Source organism: Tauraco erythrolophus, chromosome 7 (assembly GCF_009769465.1).
Source record: "Tauraco erythrolophus isolate bTauEry1 chromosome 7, bTauEry1.pri, whole genome shotgun sequence".
NCBI classification, from domain to species: domain Eukaryota; kingdom Metazoa; phylum Chordata; class Aves; order Musophagiformes; family Musophagidae; genus Tauraco; species Tauraco erythrolophus.
The window spans coordinates 21,206,579-21,226,593 of NC_141471.1; the positions used below are offsets into that span (position 1 = coordinate 21,206,579).

The 20,015-nt window shown below is 39.7% G+C and overlaps 1 protein-coding gene across 3 annotated transcripts in view; it reads left to right on the forward strand.

Moving 5' to 3' along the window:
* The first annotated feature begins 4,568 nt into the window (after positions 1-4,568).
* NEBL (nebulette) overlaps positions 4,569-20,015 on the forward strand; it is a 278,991-nt gene continuing 263,544 nt past the window's right edge. For all 3 annotated transcript variants that reach the window (XM_086614546.1, XM_086614547.1, XM_086614548.1), the window contains exons 1-2: positions 4,569-4,637; positions 5,597-5,691. In XM_086614546.1, the coding sequence (XP_086470672.1) occupies positions 4,569-4,637; positions 5,597-5,691 (164 nt within the window). The remainder of the gene's footprint in view (positions 4,638-5,596; positions 5,692-20,015) is intronic.

Genomic DNA, 20,015 nt, shown 5'->3' on the forward strand with positions numbered 1-20,015 from the left:
AGCCTGGGTAGCTCTAAACAAGGTCACATTAAAGTTGCATTGTTCCTATTTGAAAAGTAATCATGCAGTTTCTTCTTTTATGTGGTTAAATGTATGCTCAAAAAGTAAGGGTCAAAAATTGACTGGCAACTCCTGTGCCAACCAATACAGGTTTAATGTTTTCCCTTCCTACATAATTTAGGACAGCCACAGAATTTCACAAAACCTTTTTCAGTATTATTTAGCTGTACTGCAGTACTGCTCAGAGGCTTCATCTGCAATTCTCCATGCAGTGCCTTAACCACGAGATCATCCTTCCACTTGGATATGATACAATAGCTATTATCTGCTAGAACTTATGCACAAACATTATGAGCTGGTTACAGCAGTAAGATAGTATTTTAAGTACATTACCTTAACTTGTCAGTTATCCCATCTTTTATATCTGTATAAATAACAGATCAGGTATGAAAAATCAGTGAAATATACCAAACTTTATTTTTACAACAGTCCTTCAGAGTGTAAGAACATATTGCCATATTTATTCCAGAAAAATGACCGAATGATGACACTGCAAGTGGGGCACCAGCTGTTAATCGGGGCATACTACATTCAGTATTTTTTTATTCAGTAACTAAATGAATACATATCTGAATGAAAGAAAACCACATTCTTTGCTGTGAAAAAGACAGATCACTATGCTTACATGAACTCCTATTTTGTCCAACAGGGCTCTATACATCCATAACACTGTAAGCAGACTCCATTTGTAGAAATTTGGGTGAAAAGACAATGCCTTAATGTGATCACAGAAGGCAGTAAGCACCTTCTCTGAGCTTTTATATATGGTCTGGGAAATGCATGGTGACCTGCAAGACAGAAGCCTTTGCTTTCTTGCTGTGCTTAGAAATTCACTTGATGGCTCCAACAGGACTTAATACCAGCTGTGGGAGATGGGTTATAAGGAGCCTGTTTTCTGGCAAAGAGAGCTGAAACCTTTTAGAAGGTTTTAGATTTAAAACTGAGATCCTTATGACCGTAGAAACAAGCCTCTAACTGGTCATCTCTTCCAAGATGTTGCCAAGTCACTTCCAATAACATAGGGTAACTTTCTAGTTTAACAGTTTTTTGAAACTTTTCTGTCTCAGGTAAAATTCAGTATTGATGTGTGAAATCACATATCACCATGATTTTTCTTCCTGCAGCACACATTTACATGTTTATCACCAAAATGAACTGAAAGGAGCAATGAAAATCTTCCTCTCAAATAAACAAATATAAAATGCAATTGGTGATGGTATTACTCCATAGAAATAGGAACTTTAGTAATCACAATTTTACCTAGTCATAATATTTCTAATGCTGTAACACTGCTGCCCCAGGTGGTCTTTCTCACTTGGATCACTGTAGGTACACCAAAAAAAGCATCTAGTTGCAAGTGTTGCTGATTTGCATTGCTCAGCTAAACACCCACTTTCCAGTCATTTAGGCTGGATAAACAGCCCTGAAATGCACCAGGTAAGTATAATAGCCTAAAATGTTGGGATGGCACTTATAACTTACCAATATTTATCAGTTGGGAATCAGTGCTGGACCCTGTCTAGAGGTACATCACCTACTACAGTCTTCACGCTTGTGGCAACAGCTCTTTAGCTACAGTGCAAGGTCTTTGCCCACTGTGCTTCGCAGTTTTTGGTTTACATCCTCTTGAGCCATTGACGTAGTGTGGTGGTCGTATTTTGCTTTGCTGGTCTTCACTATTGCATTGTTACCTACTCAGAAAAAGGAAAGACTACTGATGAGTTCCATTTCACTGCTTTCTCACAGTCAATCATGACTGATGTAGATTTTTCTCTCCCACTGGTTTGTATAGAGAAAAATAACCCACTTTTCATTACAGTAGCATTAGAAAAATGTTGTGGCTGATGAGGAAGGAGCTCTGTGCTGTGGAAATTAAGACTGTGATTCAGACACTATTTTTCCCCCCTTGTGGAGAAAACTAATAAAAGTTAATAAAAGGATCCTCAAATAATGATAAATATTGGAATGTTTTCATACTGCCGAAACACTCGATTTAGACACAACTGTAGCTATTCCTATTGGTTTTACTATTCCATTTCCAGTGTTGATATTTTGGTTAATAAAAGTTCTTCCTTCAAGAACGAGTCAGGAGATTTCATTGTAGCATTGAGACTGAGAGTAATATCCAAATGATTTTTGTCCAGATGTTGAGGAGAAGGCTCTGAATGTGATTTTAATAAACTGGAACGTCAAGGAATGAAGCATCTACCTCAAAGATTTTATAACAGCAGTTCAGGGGAGTTGTATCCCTCTATTTTTTTCTGATGAGCTACAGAGCTATTTCACCCAATAGGCACCAGGCTGAATCTAAGCTAAGAAAGAATCAAACTTTTTTTCCATACGCCCTCTATCTGAGAGTAGTTTAGCTGGATCTGTCCCAGTTCCTACTAGAAACTCCCTACTCCACTACACTGTGTAGCCTTTGCAGAACTGAGATTGCTTACTATGTGTTGGGCCTAATTCAACTCAGATGTGATCTTAGATGGATCTGCAAATGATAGTGTCTGCAGAAAACACTGAGTCACCATGTATTCAGGTTTCCTTTACCACCATACTCGGATGCCTAGCATTCAGAGTTCCCTGAAAAAAAGCCATTGTTCACCTCCAGACAGACTGTCCAACAGAAAGTGTAAGGTAATTGGTAGAGCAGAGAGATAACAGATGATAAGACTCACTGCATCAGCACTGCAGAGCATGTATGCACCTAGTACTATCTGTGAAATCCTGGAAAATGATAAACTGAGGCCAAACTGGTCTTCAGGCATTTGTGAAAAATTATGATGATCTTGTTTGTGATGAACAGTGAGAAGACATATCTTAAATTCCAGATCAAAACTAATTAGCAGCAACAGTAAGAAGGCTGATTAAAGATTTTTGAGAGCTGCAAATCACTAGCACTGGCCCCAAAATGGACCAGCCTGCAGACTGCAGGAATGGAAAGGGAGCTGGCCAGCAGTTTGTCTATTTGTCACTGCACTGAGACAGCCAAAGCAGACAACAAGCATCTACAAGACTGTCTGTGAATCTGCTTTCCTGTTGCTTGCAGCACTGCCAGCATCTCAACATTATGAGTTTCATCGGGTGCCAGATATTTTACGTCTAGATGAGGCAGAAGAAGCTCTATAACTTCCATCATATAATATTTAAAGTCCGATTAGGTGTTTCTCATTTAATCACATATATTATTAATTTCAATGAAATTACTGTTTCTCCCCACGCCCTTAACCAGCTAGTGCATAAAAGCTGGGTTGCTAAAGCAGAATTACGGCCAAGTATTCCAGTTTAGCTGACTGCATTCTGATTACTTAACAACGCCCAAGTATGTGCAGAATTTGTCCTTGCTGTGCGCCACACAGAGTGCCGCACTACCGAAAGAAACCTCAGAAAAGGCTGCGCTGCATTGGCTTAAGCACTTCCCTCAGCGGGGTTTATATTCCAGGTAGTTAAACAAGTCCACAGCTAAGGAAAAATGCAAGACTTCTTGCTGTACCGTTCCCACAGCACTAACGAGCAAGTAAAAAATGAATGGCAAAAGCCTGCTCTGAGGAGCTGAAAGCACCGTTTTGGCTGAGATTGGATTGCCCCGCAGGACCGCTGGCGTGCCCCGGAGAGACTCAGCCTCGGAAAGGCAGCGACGCCGAGCCTGGGAACTAATCGGGATACAAAGCCGGAGGAACGCAGAGACATTCCTCACTCCGCTAACGGGCACCGCGGGGCTGCGTGCGAGACCGGCGTGCGGCCGGAGCCCCGCACCGCCGGGCCCCCCCCCGCGCCCCGGCCCCGCACGGCGCTGCCGCCCCGCCCCGCCCGGCAGGTGCCCGCCGGCACACGGCCAGGCCCGGGGCCTCACTTCGCGGCACGGCAGGGCTGCTCCGCGGCCGCGGCCGCGCCGCGGTTCCCTTGCTCGCTCGCTCTCTCCCTCCCGCCGGGGCAAGGCGCCGGGGCCGCCTCCGCGGCCTCGGTCAGGTGCGCCCGGGAGGCGGCCGCAGCCCAGCGCCCCCCGCTCCCCGCCCCAGGGCGGCGGCGCGCAACCCGCCATCTCGCCCCGCTCGGGGCGGCTGCGGCGCGGGGCTCGCCCTCCCCTTCCTCCCTGCCTCCCTCCCCTCGCTGCGGGCCGCGCCGGTGGGCTTGGCTTGGCTTGCGGCTGCGGCGCGGGGCTCGGCGTGAGTCACCCAGCCCGCGGCGCTGGGAGGCGAGCGCGCAGGCACCGGGAGGAGGCGGCGGGGGCGGGCGGCGGCGGGGCGACGAGCGGGCGGGGGCGACAGGCACCGGCTCCCCGCCCGCCCACTCACACATGCTGCCGAGCCGCAGTCAGCTGGAGCGCCGCTTCCTCCCCAGCCGCCGCCGATGACCTCCTCGCCCGCCGGCAGCCGCTGAGGACCCCCGGCGTCCCCGCCAGGGCAGGTGATGGTAGATCGGCCGCACGGAGCTCTGTCCAGCCCAGCCCGCCGCGCAGGAGCCTCGGCCGCCGCCGCCCGCGGGAGCCACCGCCCGAGAGGAGCCGCAAAATGAACCCCCAGTGCGCCCGCTGTGGCAAAGTGGTCTATCCCACCGAGAAAGTCAACTGCCTGGACAAGGTGCTGGGGCGCGGGCGGGCGGGGACGGCGCCTCCCGGGCATGCCCGCCCTGCGCCCCGCTCCCCGCGGCTCCGGCGGGGCGGGCAGGGCCGGGCCGGGCCGGCGGGGGAGCGGGGCGAGCCGGCAGGTGGCAAACGCAGCGCCTCGGGAGCTGCCGCTGCGCCGGCATCCGTGCCGCCACCGCCGCCGGCGGGCGACAACCACCGTGTCGCCGCGCTGGCGCGGGGCGAGCGGCGGCCGCGGCGGGCCGGAGAGCTCCTGCGGTGCCCGCGCGGGGAGGGGCGGCGGCGGCTCCCCGAGGGATGGAAGTTGTAGGCGGCCCCCGCCGGGCTGTAGTTCCCGGTGCCCCCCTGAGCTGCACCGCCGCCTCGGCGGGGAGGGTGGCCGAGGCAGCGGGGCGGCGGCAGCCCCGTCCCTCGGGGGTGTCCCCCGGTGATGCCGGTTGTCGCCGAGCGCGGTCGCTCGTAAATAACAGCGACGAGGCTGTGACATATGCGCCAAATTAACGTCCCCGGAAAGGCGAGGCGGTGGGAGCTACCGGAGGCAAATACCGTATTATGTGCTAAATTTGGTGTCTATTCAGGACACCAAGAAGCCAACCGTCGCATTAGTTAGTGATTTTATTCGTATAGTATTGCATTCTTAGCAAGCGGTGTCGTTTTTTTTCTTTAACGGGGCAAAATGTCAAACTCCTGCTTCAGTTATCTTTAAAATAATCCCGGCAAGGTCAGCGTGCCGAGGTCTTGACATTCACCTTAGCAGAGAATTTATGTTTCTGGGAGTGTTTCAGAAGCACTTTCGGTTTCATGTGAAAGAAATTCTTTTGATGTAGTTTACAGAGATCTGTAATACTTGGCCAAAAGCATTGACGTGTGGTTGTGTCTTTACGTTTACTGTACCCTAAAATAGCTTTCAAAACATCAGTATCCTAAGTAATTCTACTTTACATTTCTTTACAGTACTGGCATAAAGGATGTTTCCACTGTGAAGTTTGCAAAATGGCTCTGAACATGAATAACTACAAAGGATATGAAAAGAAACCTTATTGCAATGCGTAAGTATTGTAAATGTCAAGTCTTGCAGAAATGCACATGAAAAGAAAACGTGGCTGTGGATATCGTCAAACAGGTATTGTCGTGGTGTAAAAACTTAATCTAGAGATGTAGCAGTGGAGTCTAGAGCAGTTTAATATCTTTTCAGATGGCATGTTCTACTTGCACTGAAGTGATAGAAGATGAAAATATTTGATGATGATGTATTTAGGCAGTGTTTTAATATCAGATCTCAGGATACAGGTCTTTTCCTCCCAGAAATTGTTGTATCTGGTGCTGACTCCTATTACATTTGTTACTGGCCTGCTGGATTAGTTGTCTGTTATGCAGCTCTCTGTTCAGGGTTATGGACCTGATCAGCATTTTGTAGTAAGAAAACAAACAAAGTGCTTCTTGGTTGTGTAATTTACCAGAGACAATATCCTGTTAGAGATTATGACGGCCTATTTTTAAAACTGGTACGTTGTGCACATATCTCAGATTACTAAATTAGATATTTGCAAAATCCCTGCTTCTGGTGCTTCATACTATTTTGTATTTTGTTTCTCTCTTGGATTTTGGTAAATAAAATAGATTCCTTTTGGTTGTAGAGCATAATAATGTGGTATTCACTTTTAGATTTTGTTGTGTGGGTTTTGAAGAGTACTTTGATGTTTGGCTTGCAAATACTGCAGAAGAACGTTTTGATACATGTAGAAAAAAGATGCTTATTGTTCCTTGTGGCATGCTCCTAAGATTTGCCTTTCAATATGTTTTAATGTTGAGAAACATTTGTAACATGCTGTGTTAGAAAGGTATCTCTAAAGAATTTGGGTTCAAATTTGATCTTATCTGTTATTCATATATCGTTATTATTTTCACCTTTACCTACTTAAAGCATACGTTTTAGAGAGAATTTTGAAACTATAGACACATTGTAATTTTTTTCAGAAATAGTCTCCTTTACTCATCTTAAAATATTTGTTTCATGTTGAGGTAGACAGTCTATGGCTGGCCGTCTCAGAATAGTTCAACAGCATATGCTCATTTCTTCTAGGCTAAGATTGAAGCCAGCCAGTGCCTATCTGTCTAAAATACGAGTTTTGTTATAAAAACTGCTGGGCTGCCAAGACTTGAAACACCTGCTTCGATGTACACAGTTATACTTAGATTGCTATAGGAACATATGGCGTTACACACATACATTTCTAGCTTTCCTTGAAGTGCTCCAGAGTGTATGAGGGTGACATTAGACCTCTTGTAATAGAGCGTGGTTGGTTGCTAGTCTTATGTGCTGTAGAGAAGGCTCTGTAGGAAGGAACACTCATGCTTCAACAGGTGGCACGCTACAAGTTGAGACTAACCTAAAGGTTATTAGCCCTAGATGGGGCTCTGCTTTTGATACTGTTTGAGTTGAAGTACAGACTTACATCCTTTACAGTGATTAAAACTCTGATAATACTTTGATGCCTTTTACTTAAGTTTTTGTGGTTAAATTTCAGTGATGATACCTTCAGTTGCTTGACCTTTCCTATGTAATCAGATACTTACTTGTGCTTAATAACACTGTTTGCTTAAAAAGTATCCGCAGTGCTAATACATCACTGTTTCCATGCTGCGCCTGTTTAACTTCTGTTGCAGGAGAACTTTAAACCTATGTAGTTATGCTATGTGGTGTGTCCTTCTATTCATGGATGAGGGGGAATGAGGATGATGGATATGTTATGTACTGTTCAGGTGCTATTCTTCCTGGTAGTTGCTTTAATGAGCTTTGTAATAGCGATCCTTGAAAAAATAAGTTCTATCTTGGAGATGTCCCTCAAACCTGATGTGTGAAATGGGAAGAACTAATGTAAAACCTTGAAAGAATGGGCTGCTTCTATTAAAGAAGAGACAAAATTTAATGTATAATATCAACAATATGTATTTCATTCTTCAGTTTCAGTAAACAATTTTGGTTGCTTTTTTAATTTTTTTTTTTTTAGTCAAATTTTAATCAAATGATCTAAGTGTTCTATGGAACCATGAAGGGAAGACCAAAGTGTGCTTTGTGGTTTCAACAAACTTTAACGTCCTTCAAAGGAGGCATAAGGTGTTTATGCAAAACTATGTTTTGAAAATACAGTTGATTTAAATTAATATGTTTTCCCACAGTACTCTTGCATCTCAAAAGTTACTTATTTGCAAAGCAGCCACCATTATAGTATTTCAAATTATGATGTGTCTTATCCAGTGTTTATTAGTAAGAGGCAAATCCATTTTTACGTTAAATACTACTTGATCAGAAAATCTGCAAAGAAAAGAAAGCGAATTTACTCATACAAACATCTACAAGCACTTGACAAAAAACAATTACTGTTTATGGAGGCCATCCATCAATGAGAGTGTAATCTGTAGATAAAAGTGAAGTAGTATACAATAATCTGAATGGGAGAGCAATACCATGAAGTTTTTTAATGGGTTTGGAAGCCATAGTTAACTTGTTGTAAGCACAAGTCGAAACCCACATATCTTCAATAATTTCTCTGTTTGTTAGTTCACAGGTTAGATAATGCTCTTGAGTATGTTGTGACCTTTGAACTTAAAATACTACATACCCTCTTTTTTTTTTTTCTCCCAGGTGCTGAAATTAATAATTGTTGCTGCATTGCTGCCAAAGATCAGAAGTTACTTTTAGCTGTAAAACGTAATTGTGTTTCCATTAATGTAAGAAAAAGATATTGATTTGTGAAGGTTTAAACTATACTTTTTGGTGGAGGATGGTAAAGTCAGATTCATTAGCAGGAACTAGTGAACCAAGAAGGAATATATTGCAAAATACTTTAGTTCTTTAGTTAGAAAAGAGCAGAAATATTTGTAAATATTGGATTGTAAATGCAGGATTCTGCTTTTTTTAAGGGTAAGTTTTTGTTGGGCAGCCTGTCACCTTTCCAGCTACATGGTTGTGCATGTACTTCATGATAAGGATACACTGATAGCAAAAGTAATGACTGGGCTCCTGTTGTAGTAGAACTGGTACAGGTCAAGAAGCTGAGTTCCCTAGTTTTGCACTTCTGATACTGCTTTCATAAGTTGCAAATTTACAAAAGATTTTGCAACTGGGTTGTAAAGGAATACTTTGTCTGCATGTGCTTGTGTATAATATGGCTTTGAAAAGAATGATCTTTATATTGCAGTTTTCATGAAGTTCCTTGATCTGTCTCCTTTAAACCTTTCAGTTCTCTTACTTGTCAAGAAAAGATTATACAATCTCTCTCCCTCTTCTGTTATTTACATGATTTGTAAGCTGTTTGAGTCAAGATAGTTTCTCTCTGCTTGTTTGCATGTGCCTAGAATATCATGCTTTTATCTCAGCTGAGACCTCCAATTAGTACAGCACTCTCACGACTTATGACATTGTGTTTCTCACTTTACTTGCATTCACACTTGATCTGAAAGGCCTCATACACAGAATTTTGAAACTTATAGATCCTTAGCACATGGATATTGCTCGGTTTGCCTTGCAACTTTACTCTTGCCTTTTACTTACTGCGTGGCTTTAGATATGCCACATTGCCAGAGAGCTGCCTGATTTGTTAAATAAGGTTGATGACACTAAAGGCTCAGACTTGTAGTCCAGTTTTGCAGTTCAGCCGGGTGCTACGCATTGCCTGAGGCAGATGAATGAGCCATGCTTTCTCTCTGAATGTCCATATAGGTAGTAAAAGAAGAGTTAAGGCAATTAAAATGGCTTGGGTAATCTGATGACTTGTTAAATCAAGGTGGCTTCAATGCAAATCTGAACCCCTATTCCACTATCTGCAGATAGAGATTATTAATAGTTGTTTAATATATATGGAAATGATAAGAAGAAAAGTTGTTGTTGTTATTATTATTTGCAAACTCACAGCTGATTCTTCCCAGCTGCAAATAACCAAGATGATGCAAGGAAATAAATGGCATTTTGGCAACTAACCATCTGTGTACTAGATCTCAAGCTTGTTAAATGATTGAATCATGTAGGATGATTATATGGTAACTTATTCTTACAAATATTCATATAAATACTTTTTCGACAGATTCACTAGACCAAAACAGAAGACTACTTTTTATGCAAAATGTAGAAGCTGAAATGCATATTTTTGGAATGTTCTCTGTGCATTAGCTATACCTGCTGATGCAAACAGACTTCTTATATGTGCGAACACATCCAACAGAGATGTGCTTTTTAATTTCTGCAAAACCTAATGGCTTAAGCTTCTGCAGACCTGATATACCCTCTTGCCAAAGGCAAACAACTTCACTATTGGAATAAATAATTCTGAAATATTTAGAATCTAAAATTTTGCTAATTGCCTGCACACGGGGTAGCTTCATTCAAGTTTTTATTTATGACAGTCACCATATGGAATGATTACATAACTTTGAAATTTAAATCTACTGTCATCAGTCTTAGAATGGATTATTGACATGAAGAAAAACTCATCATCACTTTATTTTTTCTAGATATAATTTCTTTTTAACTCATGCCGGTAGGAAATAGATATGCAAATACATTTGCAATATCATGATATTGTTAGAAGAATTGTACTACAGTTTCAATCTGCGAGTGCAGTCAAAATTTGCATTTTAAGATACTATAGGGGAGGGATGAAAAATGTAAGTTTTTTTAATACCAACTTGGAAATGGTAAGAATATGGTACAACTTTCTGGACAGTCAGATGGGCTGGAAAGTGGAAGTAGTTGCTTGTAATGAGTAGATGAATGTGCCTATTAAATGGAATCCATTGTTTTGAAAGGTAAACTTGTGAATAGAAGTTTGGTTTTAGCTGTGAAACAAGAGTGGATTTTCTATCTACCAGTCAGAAAACTTCTAGAAGGTGACTAGAAGTGTGATGATACTATTCTTACTAAAAATAGCTAGCATTATCTTATTTTTCAGTATTGATTTCAGCAGGTGATTTAAATTTCTCAGTTTAAATATGGCAGGAAGAAAGAAAATTAGTAGGTAAGGAGCAGCAAAAATAAACCTTCTGAAATATGATGGAGACACTTCTAAGAGGTGCAGTAAAAACAGTGCACAGAGTAAACAGATTTTTGTTTTCTAATTTTCTGTCTTCAGCTGTTACTGAACAACAACTTATTTTGTGTAAAAGGATAACACTGAGTTTGGGTTGGGGAGCAAGATTGTCTTATGGCATGGTTAACCTTACAGCCAGTTATGTGTTGTTTTTTTTTTTTTTTTTCTTTTTCCTTGTTTGGGGCTTTTCAACTGTTTCTGATAAAGTTTTAAGTTTTGATTTTGATTCTGTTTTTGTTCAAAAGTAAGCTATTATATAGGTCAACCCAAAATGGTCCTTCTTATAAAAAGAAACAACCCAGAAACTCCCATGCAAACCTTCCTAGAATGCAAGGATTTGTACTTTATCACTTTATTAACTTTGTGTATTGAAGACTTTCCTCTGAGGATGTAGGATAAAATGAGTAATGCAAATAACAGAACCACTAGAAAAACAACTGGTAAGGTTCTCAAGTCAGAGCCAAGTACATACATGTCATTTAAGTCCATTATTTCTTTTTCAGCATCCCATAAGTATGGACTCCAGTATTTGAAAACAGTTATCATGTCTCCCCTCAGCCATATGTTCTTTAAAAAAACCAGCTCCAACTCTTTCCTTGTAGACCGTATTTTCTGGTAATTCTTGTTTCTCTAGCTTCAGTTATCTCCAAAAGGTCCATATGTATATATATATTCTTTAAATTGCAGTGCACAATGGAGCTTTACCAGAGCTGGTAGAATAGCAAGTGTGCCTATGCAACTCATACATAATTTTTCTAAGTCCCAGTGTGGTCTTTGCTTTTTTTTTTTTTTTTTTTTTGTGCAAAACCCAGACTGTTGTTAAGAGTCGTGTTCAGATTGTTGTGGGCTACAGTTTTATCTTTCTATGCAGAATTGTAACCTCAGCAGTTGTTATTTTCCATTATCTGAGCAGTTAATTGTTCTTGGCTAAGTACAGAATCTTCTGCTTGATTCTCATTGAACTAAATCTCCATTTTTCCCCAGGCTGTTTCTCCAATTTGTCAAGTTCATTTTATATTCTAATTTTGTTCTCTAATGTGCTTACAGCCCCCTCCTATCAACCTATCAACCCTCCCACCAGAGAGCCTGTAAGCGTATTGCAAATTTAATAAGTGTAATCTTCATTTCATCGCCCAGGTCGCTAGCTGAAGGCCTGGAAGGGTATTGGGCACAGTATGTACCTTCATGGTCTGATGCCACCTTCCCTTCTGTACTGAGCAGTGATGAACAAGTGAAGTACTTTACCTTCTCTACCTATTCATGGAGTGCTAGATCAAGCTTTAGGTTTTGTGTAAGAAAGAAACCAAAATTGCGTAAGAGCGTAATCATTGTGGATATTTATGCAAGCTCTGCTTAAATATGAGGGACAGCTACAAGTGCTCTTGTAGAGGAAACATACATTCCTGCTGCTCGGTGCTTGGTTAATTGAGTATTGAATCCAAATCAGTATTGGTGGTATGCAGTAATGAAAAGGAAAGTAGGACAAGAAGCCGAGCCTATTTGCTAGAACAACTGAAGGAGCTTCTTAGGCAAAATATATTTGAGTCTCTGAAAGATGTTTGATGCATATCTTTAAACTCTTTGAAGAAGGCACATGAGAACACTTTGTCAGAGTTGATGAATTCTGTGTGTGAGGCGGATGGTGGTTAGTTGCAAAGGAATTGTTAAAGAATGATCATCACTGACACTCAGATCTTGGGAAGAGTTGAGCTGTGTTTTGATCACTGTGATTGCATCTGCGTAGTGGGATGCAAAAACGTTTCTCTGGTTCCATCTCAACACGCTCAGTTGGCCACGTCTTGATTTCATGTTTGATCAAGACCTGCGTATGACAGCATACCTGCATGTGCTGGTGGGTGTGCAGGGAGAGGACTTTTGAGGTCCAGCAGGTCCCTTGGTTTGTTGCAAGCTGTGGAGAGCACCACGGAGTGCTACAGCTTAGCTGCAGCCAGCCCGCTTCCCTGCTGGTGCAAACGGAGTAGAAAAACTTCCCTGAGGGAGATAAGTTGTTACCTTTTTTCTCTCGGGGCGGGTGAATTCTCAGGCTGCATTGAGCCAGTATTGTCACATCTAGTACCTGATGTGAGTATAGGGTCTGTGTTTGGATTTCATATGTTTTAATATTCTGCCTGTTGGTGTAATTGCTCCAAAGAGGCAATTACAATTTAGTGTTACTTAGCATGTTGCTGAGGCAAATAAATAGAAAACATGCAAATGAATATTGTACATTTTATTTTTATTTTTGTGCAAGACTGCAATAAACATGGCATTCAAAGCTGTTTCCAAGAAGTGCTTATAGAAATCCTTGTGGTGTGGAATCCTGATATGTTGTCAGTTTATGTCTTGGCTCAAGTAATCATATGTTTTTAATTTGTATGATCATTGGTCATCATAAACTACAGATAATTTTTCTGAGGAAGAACATGTACATCTTCTTAGCACCTGTAGTCACAGAATATATTGAACATAAATTCTTAGGGGACTGTAGTTACTGAGACACAATTTCAGTAAGCGGGATTTTCTTTACTTAAAATTGTCTTAGCCACTGTGGATGCTCAACATAATCTTGATTTTTCTTAATAACTGTTACTTTCTATACTCATTCTTAAAGATTGATGAAGATTGTTTCTTTATATTTACTAAAATATTTAGGCAACAGAGCAAGAACAATGGATGAATTTTTTATTTCAAATAATTTCCTTCTTTGCTTTGCATAGCTTAAGCTTTGAAAGAGATAATAACCAGTTGTAGCAAGCCTGTGAAATCTTGATGGTATGTTTTGTTATTAACAGCTTTGTGATTTAACTGTTTGGGTCTTTAAATATATAGAATTTCCTATGATATTTGCTGAAGAACTTAAAAAAAAGAAAAGTATTTTCACTTGGCTGAATTTTAAGTTCTGTGTAGCTCTGCTAATGTTCAGGGTCACAAGTAAACCTGCTTGTCCTGATGTACTCTGTATACTGTATAAAGCTTGAAGAAAAGTAAGTGTATGTTCCAATCTTTCGTGTCACTTTGAGTTTTCAGAGTTGGTGATGTCAATAGAGGATGGCAACATCATGTCAGTCAGCTCAATGTCAAGAAGCACTTTTTGCTGTTTACATATAATGTCAGTGGAAGCTTACCGTAATTATCCAGACAACATACAATCTTGGCTGAGTGGTCAATTAATGTTATTTTCATATTTTTGAATATTGTGGGGTGCTTGTAGAAACCTTGCTAAATTTAGAAATCGTAGAAGTTACACTGAGGGCAGAGTTTGGCTGTTTGATGTTGAGGTTCCTTGAAAAGGAACAAGTAGGCAGGACTCGCAAGGGAAAAGTTTGCTGTAAGAAGAGGCGGGTGGAGTACTTGTTGAATCACTGATCTACCTGAATATAAACACCACCAACCAGTTCGTGCTGCCCCTAGTTATGTCATCTCATAGAGCAACTTTTTGAAAAACCAGGAAACCACAGTTAGTTCTCCTCCTTGATTCATGGATCAGTCCATTTCTGCTCCCTGTGCCTCCTTGTGTCTTACAATGCTGGAGCTGATGTTGCATCAGAGTTGGCTAAGCCATTTTCCTTTGCTTTGTGTTCATGTTGCCTGTGTGACTTTTATTTATATCAGAAGGAAAGGTCTGGATGATAAGCAGTGCAGAATTTTTAGTCTCTTGTATTTCTTCCACCTGTCTCTCCTGCTCCCCTCCTCCAAATCCTCCTCTTCTCTGTTGCAGTGGAATTGTAAGATGGTAGCTGATCCCATGACATCTTAATATGAGGAGGGCACAAAAATTGTGTGATCAGTGTCACGCTTGAGGGAAGACTACAGCAGCTTAATTTTAAAAATGAAAATCTAGTTGTAATTTGGCCAGTAATCGTTTAAGCATATATTGCGAAGACTTTTCTGGGAAGTGCATAGTTACTCCTTAAAGAGGATTTCTTAAAATGTAGAACTATATGGAAACTGTGTAAGTTTCGTCCTTGCTTCACAGTTTCAAAATTTCACACTAGCTTCCCTACCCCGCCCTTCTTAGGAGAGCAAATGTTTGGAGGTAGTCCGTCATGTTCTGCCTCACTAAATAGCAGCATTTTCCACACAGGTGTATGGGAGTAATGCCAATTTCACAAATTTAAAAATAAATGTGTGCTGCATTTTAATGTAGTTATACCTCAGGTATTTTTTTGAACTTGGCAAACTAAATGGAAATAGCTGTTTTTGTTTTGTTTTGTTCCAGTTTTACTCTGGAAGAATTCAATACTTGAAATGCAATTCCTTTTAACATCAGAAAACTATAAATAGAAATACTTAGGGAAATATTTAAATGCTGATTTTAGACTTAATTAAAATGCAAGTGATAGGTTTGTGGAGGAGAAAAGTGCTAAGATGAAATAAATTGCCTAAATGAAAAAGCATGGGCTGTTTCTGCTGAACAGTGTAGAGTGGCATACATTCAACACAGTATGGTGTTCACATGTTGCACAGCATTGGTTGTGTGCGTCCGTGAATGGAAGAGGGAAGAAATTTCTGACTGGATTTGCCAGGTCATACAAAAAGAAGAGGCCAATATGAGGATTTCTAGCAGCAGAAGTGCCCGATAGGTGGTCGACTAGGAGATGATTATCACTGTTAGAACTGGCAGTGTGCTTGGTATGTTGCTGTAAGGGAGGTTGCAATCCATGTTTTAAAGAACTTGCCTGAAATGTATATGTAGAAAAGCAAAGCTTCCTAAAGGACTCAAATTTTTTTTTTGTGGAGCTACTGTTTGTGTTTCATACAGTGATGCTTGTGCCTTTGTTGATGTCAGTATTTGATGGGTAGCAGAGAAGTGATATTGTTGAGGGGTGAATGAAGAGAAGGAATGCCTGTTGGAAGCAGCTTTGTTCTGAAAATAGTTGCTCCGTGGACCATCGTGTAGGCGTATTTGATATAAATTTTGCTATGACATAGGAAGGTCTGAGAGTTTTATTTTGAAGTAGTTGATAGGAATTTGTCAGGCTATTGGAAAACAGAGATGAAGGTTGTTACAACAGTTATGCTAATAACTTGTTGAAACATTTTAGCTTTAGCACAAAAATATTGGGAGGAATGAGGAAAGGGAAAAGCAAGCTGGAGGAACAAATATCAAAAGATATATTTAGAAGAAATATTTTCTGAAATATGTGAAAGGAATTGACATTAGTAAATGAGATTGAGAGAGAAGTATTATGGGAAACTTAACAGTGATGATGTGCTACTTATGCAAGGGAAAAAAACCCCAGTATGTGTGCATGCAGAGAAAGCAAGGATAAATAGAAAAGAGAAATAATTAATTTATACAAATGTTTGTTGAGCTTTTCCATTTAGCAACAACAAACTAAATTTCTGAAATGGTTGCAGTTTTGAGTCTTTGATTAGGGATGGGGTACCGTCGTGATGAGTGATCAGTAGGGATATGTCATTTTGGCTCATTTCGATCTGAAGATCAAAAGGGAGATTAAACACAGTCATTCTCGGACAGCAGTTTAAATAGTGACTTATGTGACTTATAGTTGTGTCAGAAATGCTGGAAATCCATATTAACAAGAATGGAAGAAGCTGAAAGACGAAAAAGGAAGAGCAAGTAGATGAGCTGTGGTTGAGTTAATGGTCAGTCTGTTCCATCTCATACTTCTCCATGCAGCCAGGTCTTAGTTCTTGCAGGGACTGACACAGAATATTTGCTCACAGTCTGTGTTCTGTTAATTCAGCTATTATTTTAATAATAAATTGATATTCAGAATAGAATAAGAGATACTATTATTCTATGAAAAATTATGAAATATTATAAAATATTATAAAATATGATGAAATATTGGTTTATTGGCACTGCAGGTACTGAAGACTTTGTCCTGCTTTGAGGAGCTTGCAATGAGGTTTTGAAATCATTGTGAGGTTAGTAATTCATAAGAAATATCAAGACAATTGGAAAAAAAATGTAGTTTCTTGCTTAATTTTATGCTCTTTGAAAAATATTTCTGTACACGGAAACAATAGGCTACCAAATAGTGTCCCCAGGAAGATGAAAAGCTTGAGAAACTTAGTATGGTGAGAGTAGTGGGAAAATGAGAACTGCATATATGATTAATTTCTCTGATAGTCTAATGCAGGCAAGGATATATTGCAGATTTTCTTTTTGCCCGATGAGATGAAGATGAATATTGTTCTGAGCAGTAATAACTTAGATTGGTGTTGTTAATATTTTGCTTTTATCAATTGTGAACAACACAGCATAGCCAGAGAATTATTTTTGGAGTTCATCTTGGAATGTAAAAGGTCGTCTGATTCTAGAGACTACTGAACTGCTTCCATACCTCTGTATATTTTTGTAAAATTTGGAAAACTTAAAAATTATTTATAAATAGAACTTTCTGTACTTGTTACTTCAGGAAGTTTGGAAGGACATTCTGAAGGCTGAACACAAGTTGGTCAAGCCTTGTATTAATTCCTCCTTGTACTAAAGACCTTCTTTCAGGATGACTCTTCGTGGAGGAGAGACTCGAAAGAGTAGCATCCAATTTCCTGTGCTGATTAAATGCTTAACTTTCATGACCATGCTACTGCAGTTTCAAGCTGCATTTGGGTCAGCAGCAGGAATCTCTTTTACTGCCCAAAAGGCAGTGACAGATTATGCCTCCTATGCACAATAATACCGTATATGGGATGTATTAACAAAAGGAAAATTTAAGCTTGTATGGACGTTAAGGAGACTGTAACGTGCCTTTGGAATTTGAAGAAAAGAGGGTAAAAATGGTTATTTTTCTCTAATTACCTATTTCAGCCTGAGGGGAATGGAGACTCCCTTTTTTCATAGCTTTCTCCATCCTGCCACTTCTGGTGTGCTGGAGACGTAGGCTCTGGCGGACTTCGTTTGGTGAGCAAACAGGCCCTTTTGTTTTCTTCTGCCATTTTTCTTCGTGAATGGGCAAAACCACCCGGCTGTTTGGTGTTGGATCTCTCCAGTGGGTTTCTCATCTCCATTGCATGCCTCAGGTGTGACAGTCATTCAGTGTGTGATGTGCTGTGGCCACTGCCCGTGGTGTGCCAGGCAGGTGTCTCCCTTGTATTTTCCACCTGCACTGTTTGTATTCATCTTGGGTCTCATATGTAAATGTTCCAAGGTCTCTTTTTGATGTGTGTCTTCAAAAAGGCTGCTACAATAAGGCATTACTTCACAATGGGGGTAACAGCTATTAATACATGTGGTTAATAGTAACTATACATCTTATACCAAAGAAATCAGAACTGGACGTTCAGGAACAGACTTATAATGGATCTTTGAAGCTCACAGTATAGTAGATTAACAGTTCATAGTAATAATTAATACCAATTAATTTTAAACCTCTTCCATTTGTTTTCAGTGGAACAATTTCTTACCAGGAGATGTTTTGCATGAATCTGTGAATCTGCCAGTTTGATTTTTTTTTTTGTTTTCTATAGGAATCTGGTTTTTAAATTGTATTGGTTTTATAGTAGCAAAGTGCCTAATTTCAATGACAAAGTATTGAGCTTTGTTAGTTGGATTTATTTAGCTTAGGTGTATTTTACCAAACCAACTTTTACGAAAACATTAAAATATAATGTATATTAATTATATATGTTAATTTTATTATGATTATGTATTACATTTATTGTTACGATAACAATTTACAAATAAGAACCTATGAATGTGGGAGGAGATAAAATACATTATTTTCAAGAGCATGGAGTTGTAGTATAGCTGGGGTTCTTTACCATAGCTTGTGAAGAATAGCCATTTTAAGAGAAAATGTTTTTTGAAGAAAATTTTGAAAATTAAAAAAAAAAAATCCAGATCACAGTTCCTCTCAAAAAAGAACTATTTGTTCCAATCACATGTAATGTTAAGAATGTTTTCTGTATTCATGCACCTGAATGTGAGAAGCTCTGCTGCTCCTTGAGGTGTGGGGAGGAAGTTTAAAGGAAGCTCATAGTAGCTTCGTGTTCTTGTAGAGCAAGAACATGGCCTTCAAGTTCATGTTCATGGCCTTGTAGAGCACTTCAACACGTGGACATTATAGCTGTTGAAGTCTTCAGTTTTTATTTTCTCCTTATTAGACGTATGTTCTTTTAATTTTATTAGGGCATTATTAACAACTGTGGTGTTTCTTTTTTATATAGGCTTCAATTAATATTTCTGGTCCACTCCTCATTAATATATCAAGCAGTGTGTTGGAAAGACTATCCACAATAAGTACGTTGACTATTGCCCTGGAAAGCGGAGTCATGAGCTCAAGCATAGTTAACTCCAAACAATCCCAAGGCTGTTAAAATGCTTACAAAGACAGTATTTCAATATATTCCAATTTGATTTTCTCCCAAACACATAGATCTAACTTATTTTGAACTGGATTCCTTATGATAGTTCTGGAAGGTTTTCGCTCAAGGTCTAAAACTGATAGTGTATCTGCTGAAGTTTTTGGTCTTGCAATTAAGTTACAGAATAATACAGTCATAAAGCAAGTGACATTTGGAACTTGGTATATTCTGTAATCACATGTATAATTAATATATTACTAGAATGGAGACTATACCTTTAAGCATAAAATAATTTAAAATTTGCTAATAAACAAGTTTTATTTCCAAGAATTATGATTCTTTTGCTATATGTATATCTTATTTGAGAGAAGCCTTTTAGAGAGGAGGCACTCTCTTATTTGCATAGCTGGCTTTTCTTGAGATACAGATTAATATAAATTTGTATCATGTCAATAGGAACAGCTATGTCCCATGTATACAGTGAAAAAGAGAGATACTGCTCTGACTAATATCTTGACAGTTTTAGTTTAGACAATTAGAGATATTTTAAGTTTGACTCCTTGGTGCTTCATTGTTTTTTACAGTAAAATGACGCGATTTTTGTATGTTTTCTTTGCAACATAACTGCTTAGTAACTGTGAGCAAATTAAAGATAAAAATGATTCCTCTACTTTTCCTTACAGCTGTATGCACACCTACTTTCACATGAACCAATTTTTTTTTAATTCTCGACTTGAAAAAATGCACCTTTAAGTGCCAAACAAAAATATATTAATGATATTGTTTTCCCATCCTTATTATAGTGAAAAAGTATACTGAGCTGTAAAATGTATTATTATTTGAAAAATGTTTATTCTGAAAGAACTGTATTGGTCTTTTCAGTACATATGTTGCTTGCAATTTCTGTTTTGGGCAATTATGGTCAGTAATGGTGCAGATATTTTCCTTTCTCAGTGTAAATTCATAGAATCGTAGAATATTTTGGGTTGGAAGGGACCTTAAAGATCATC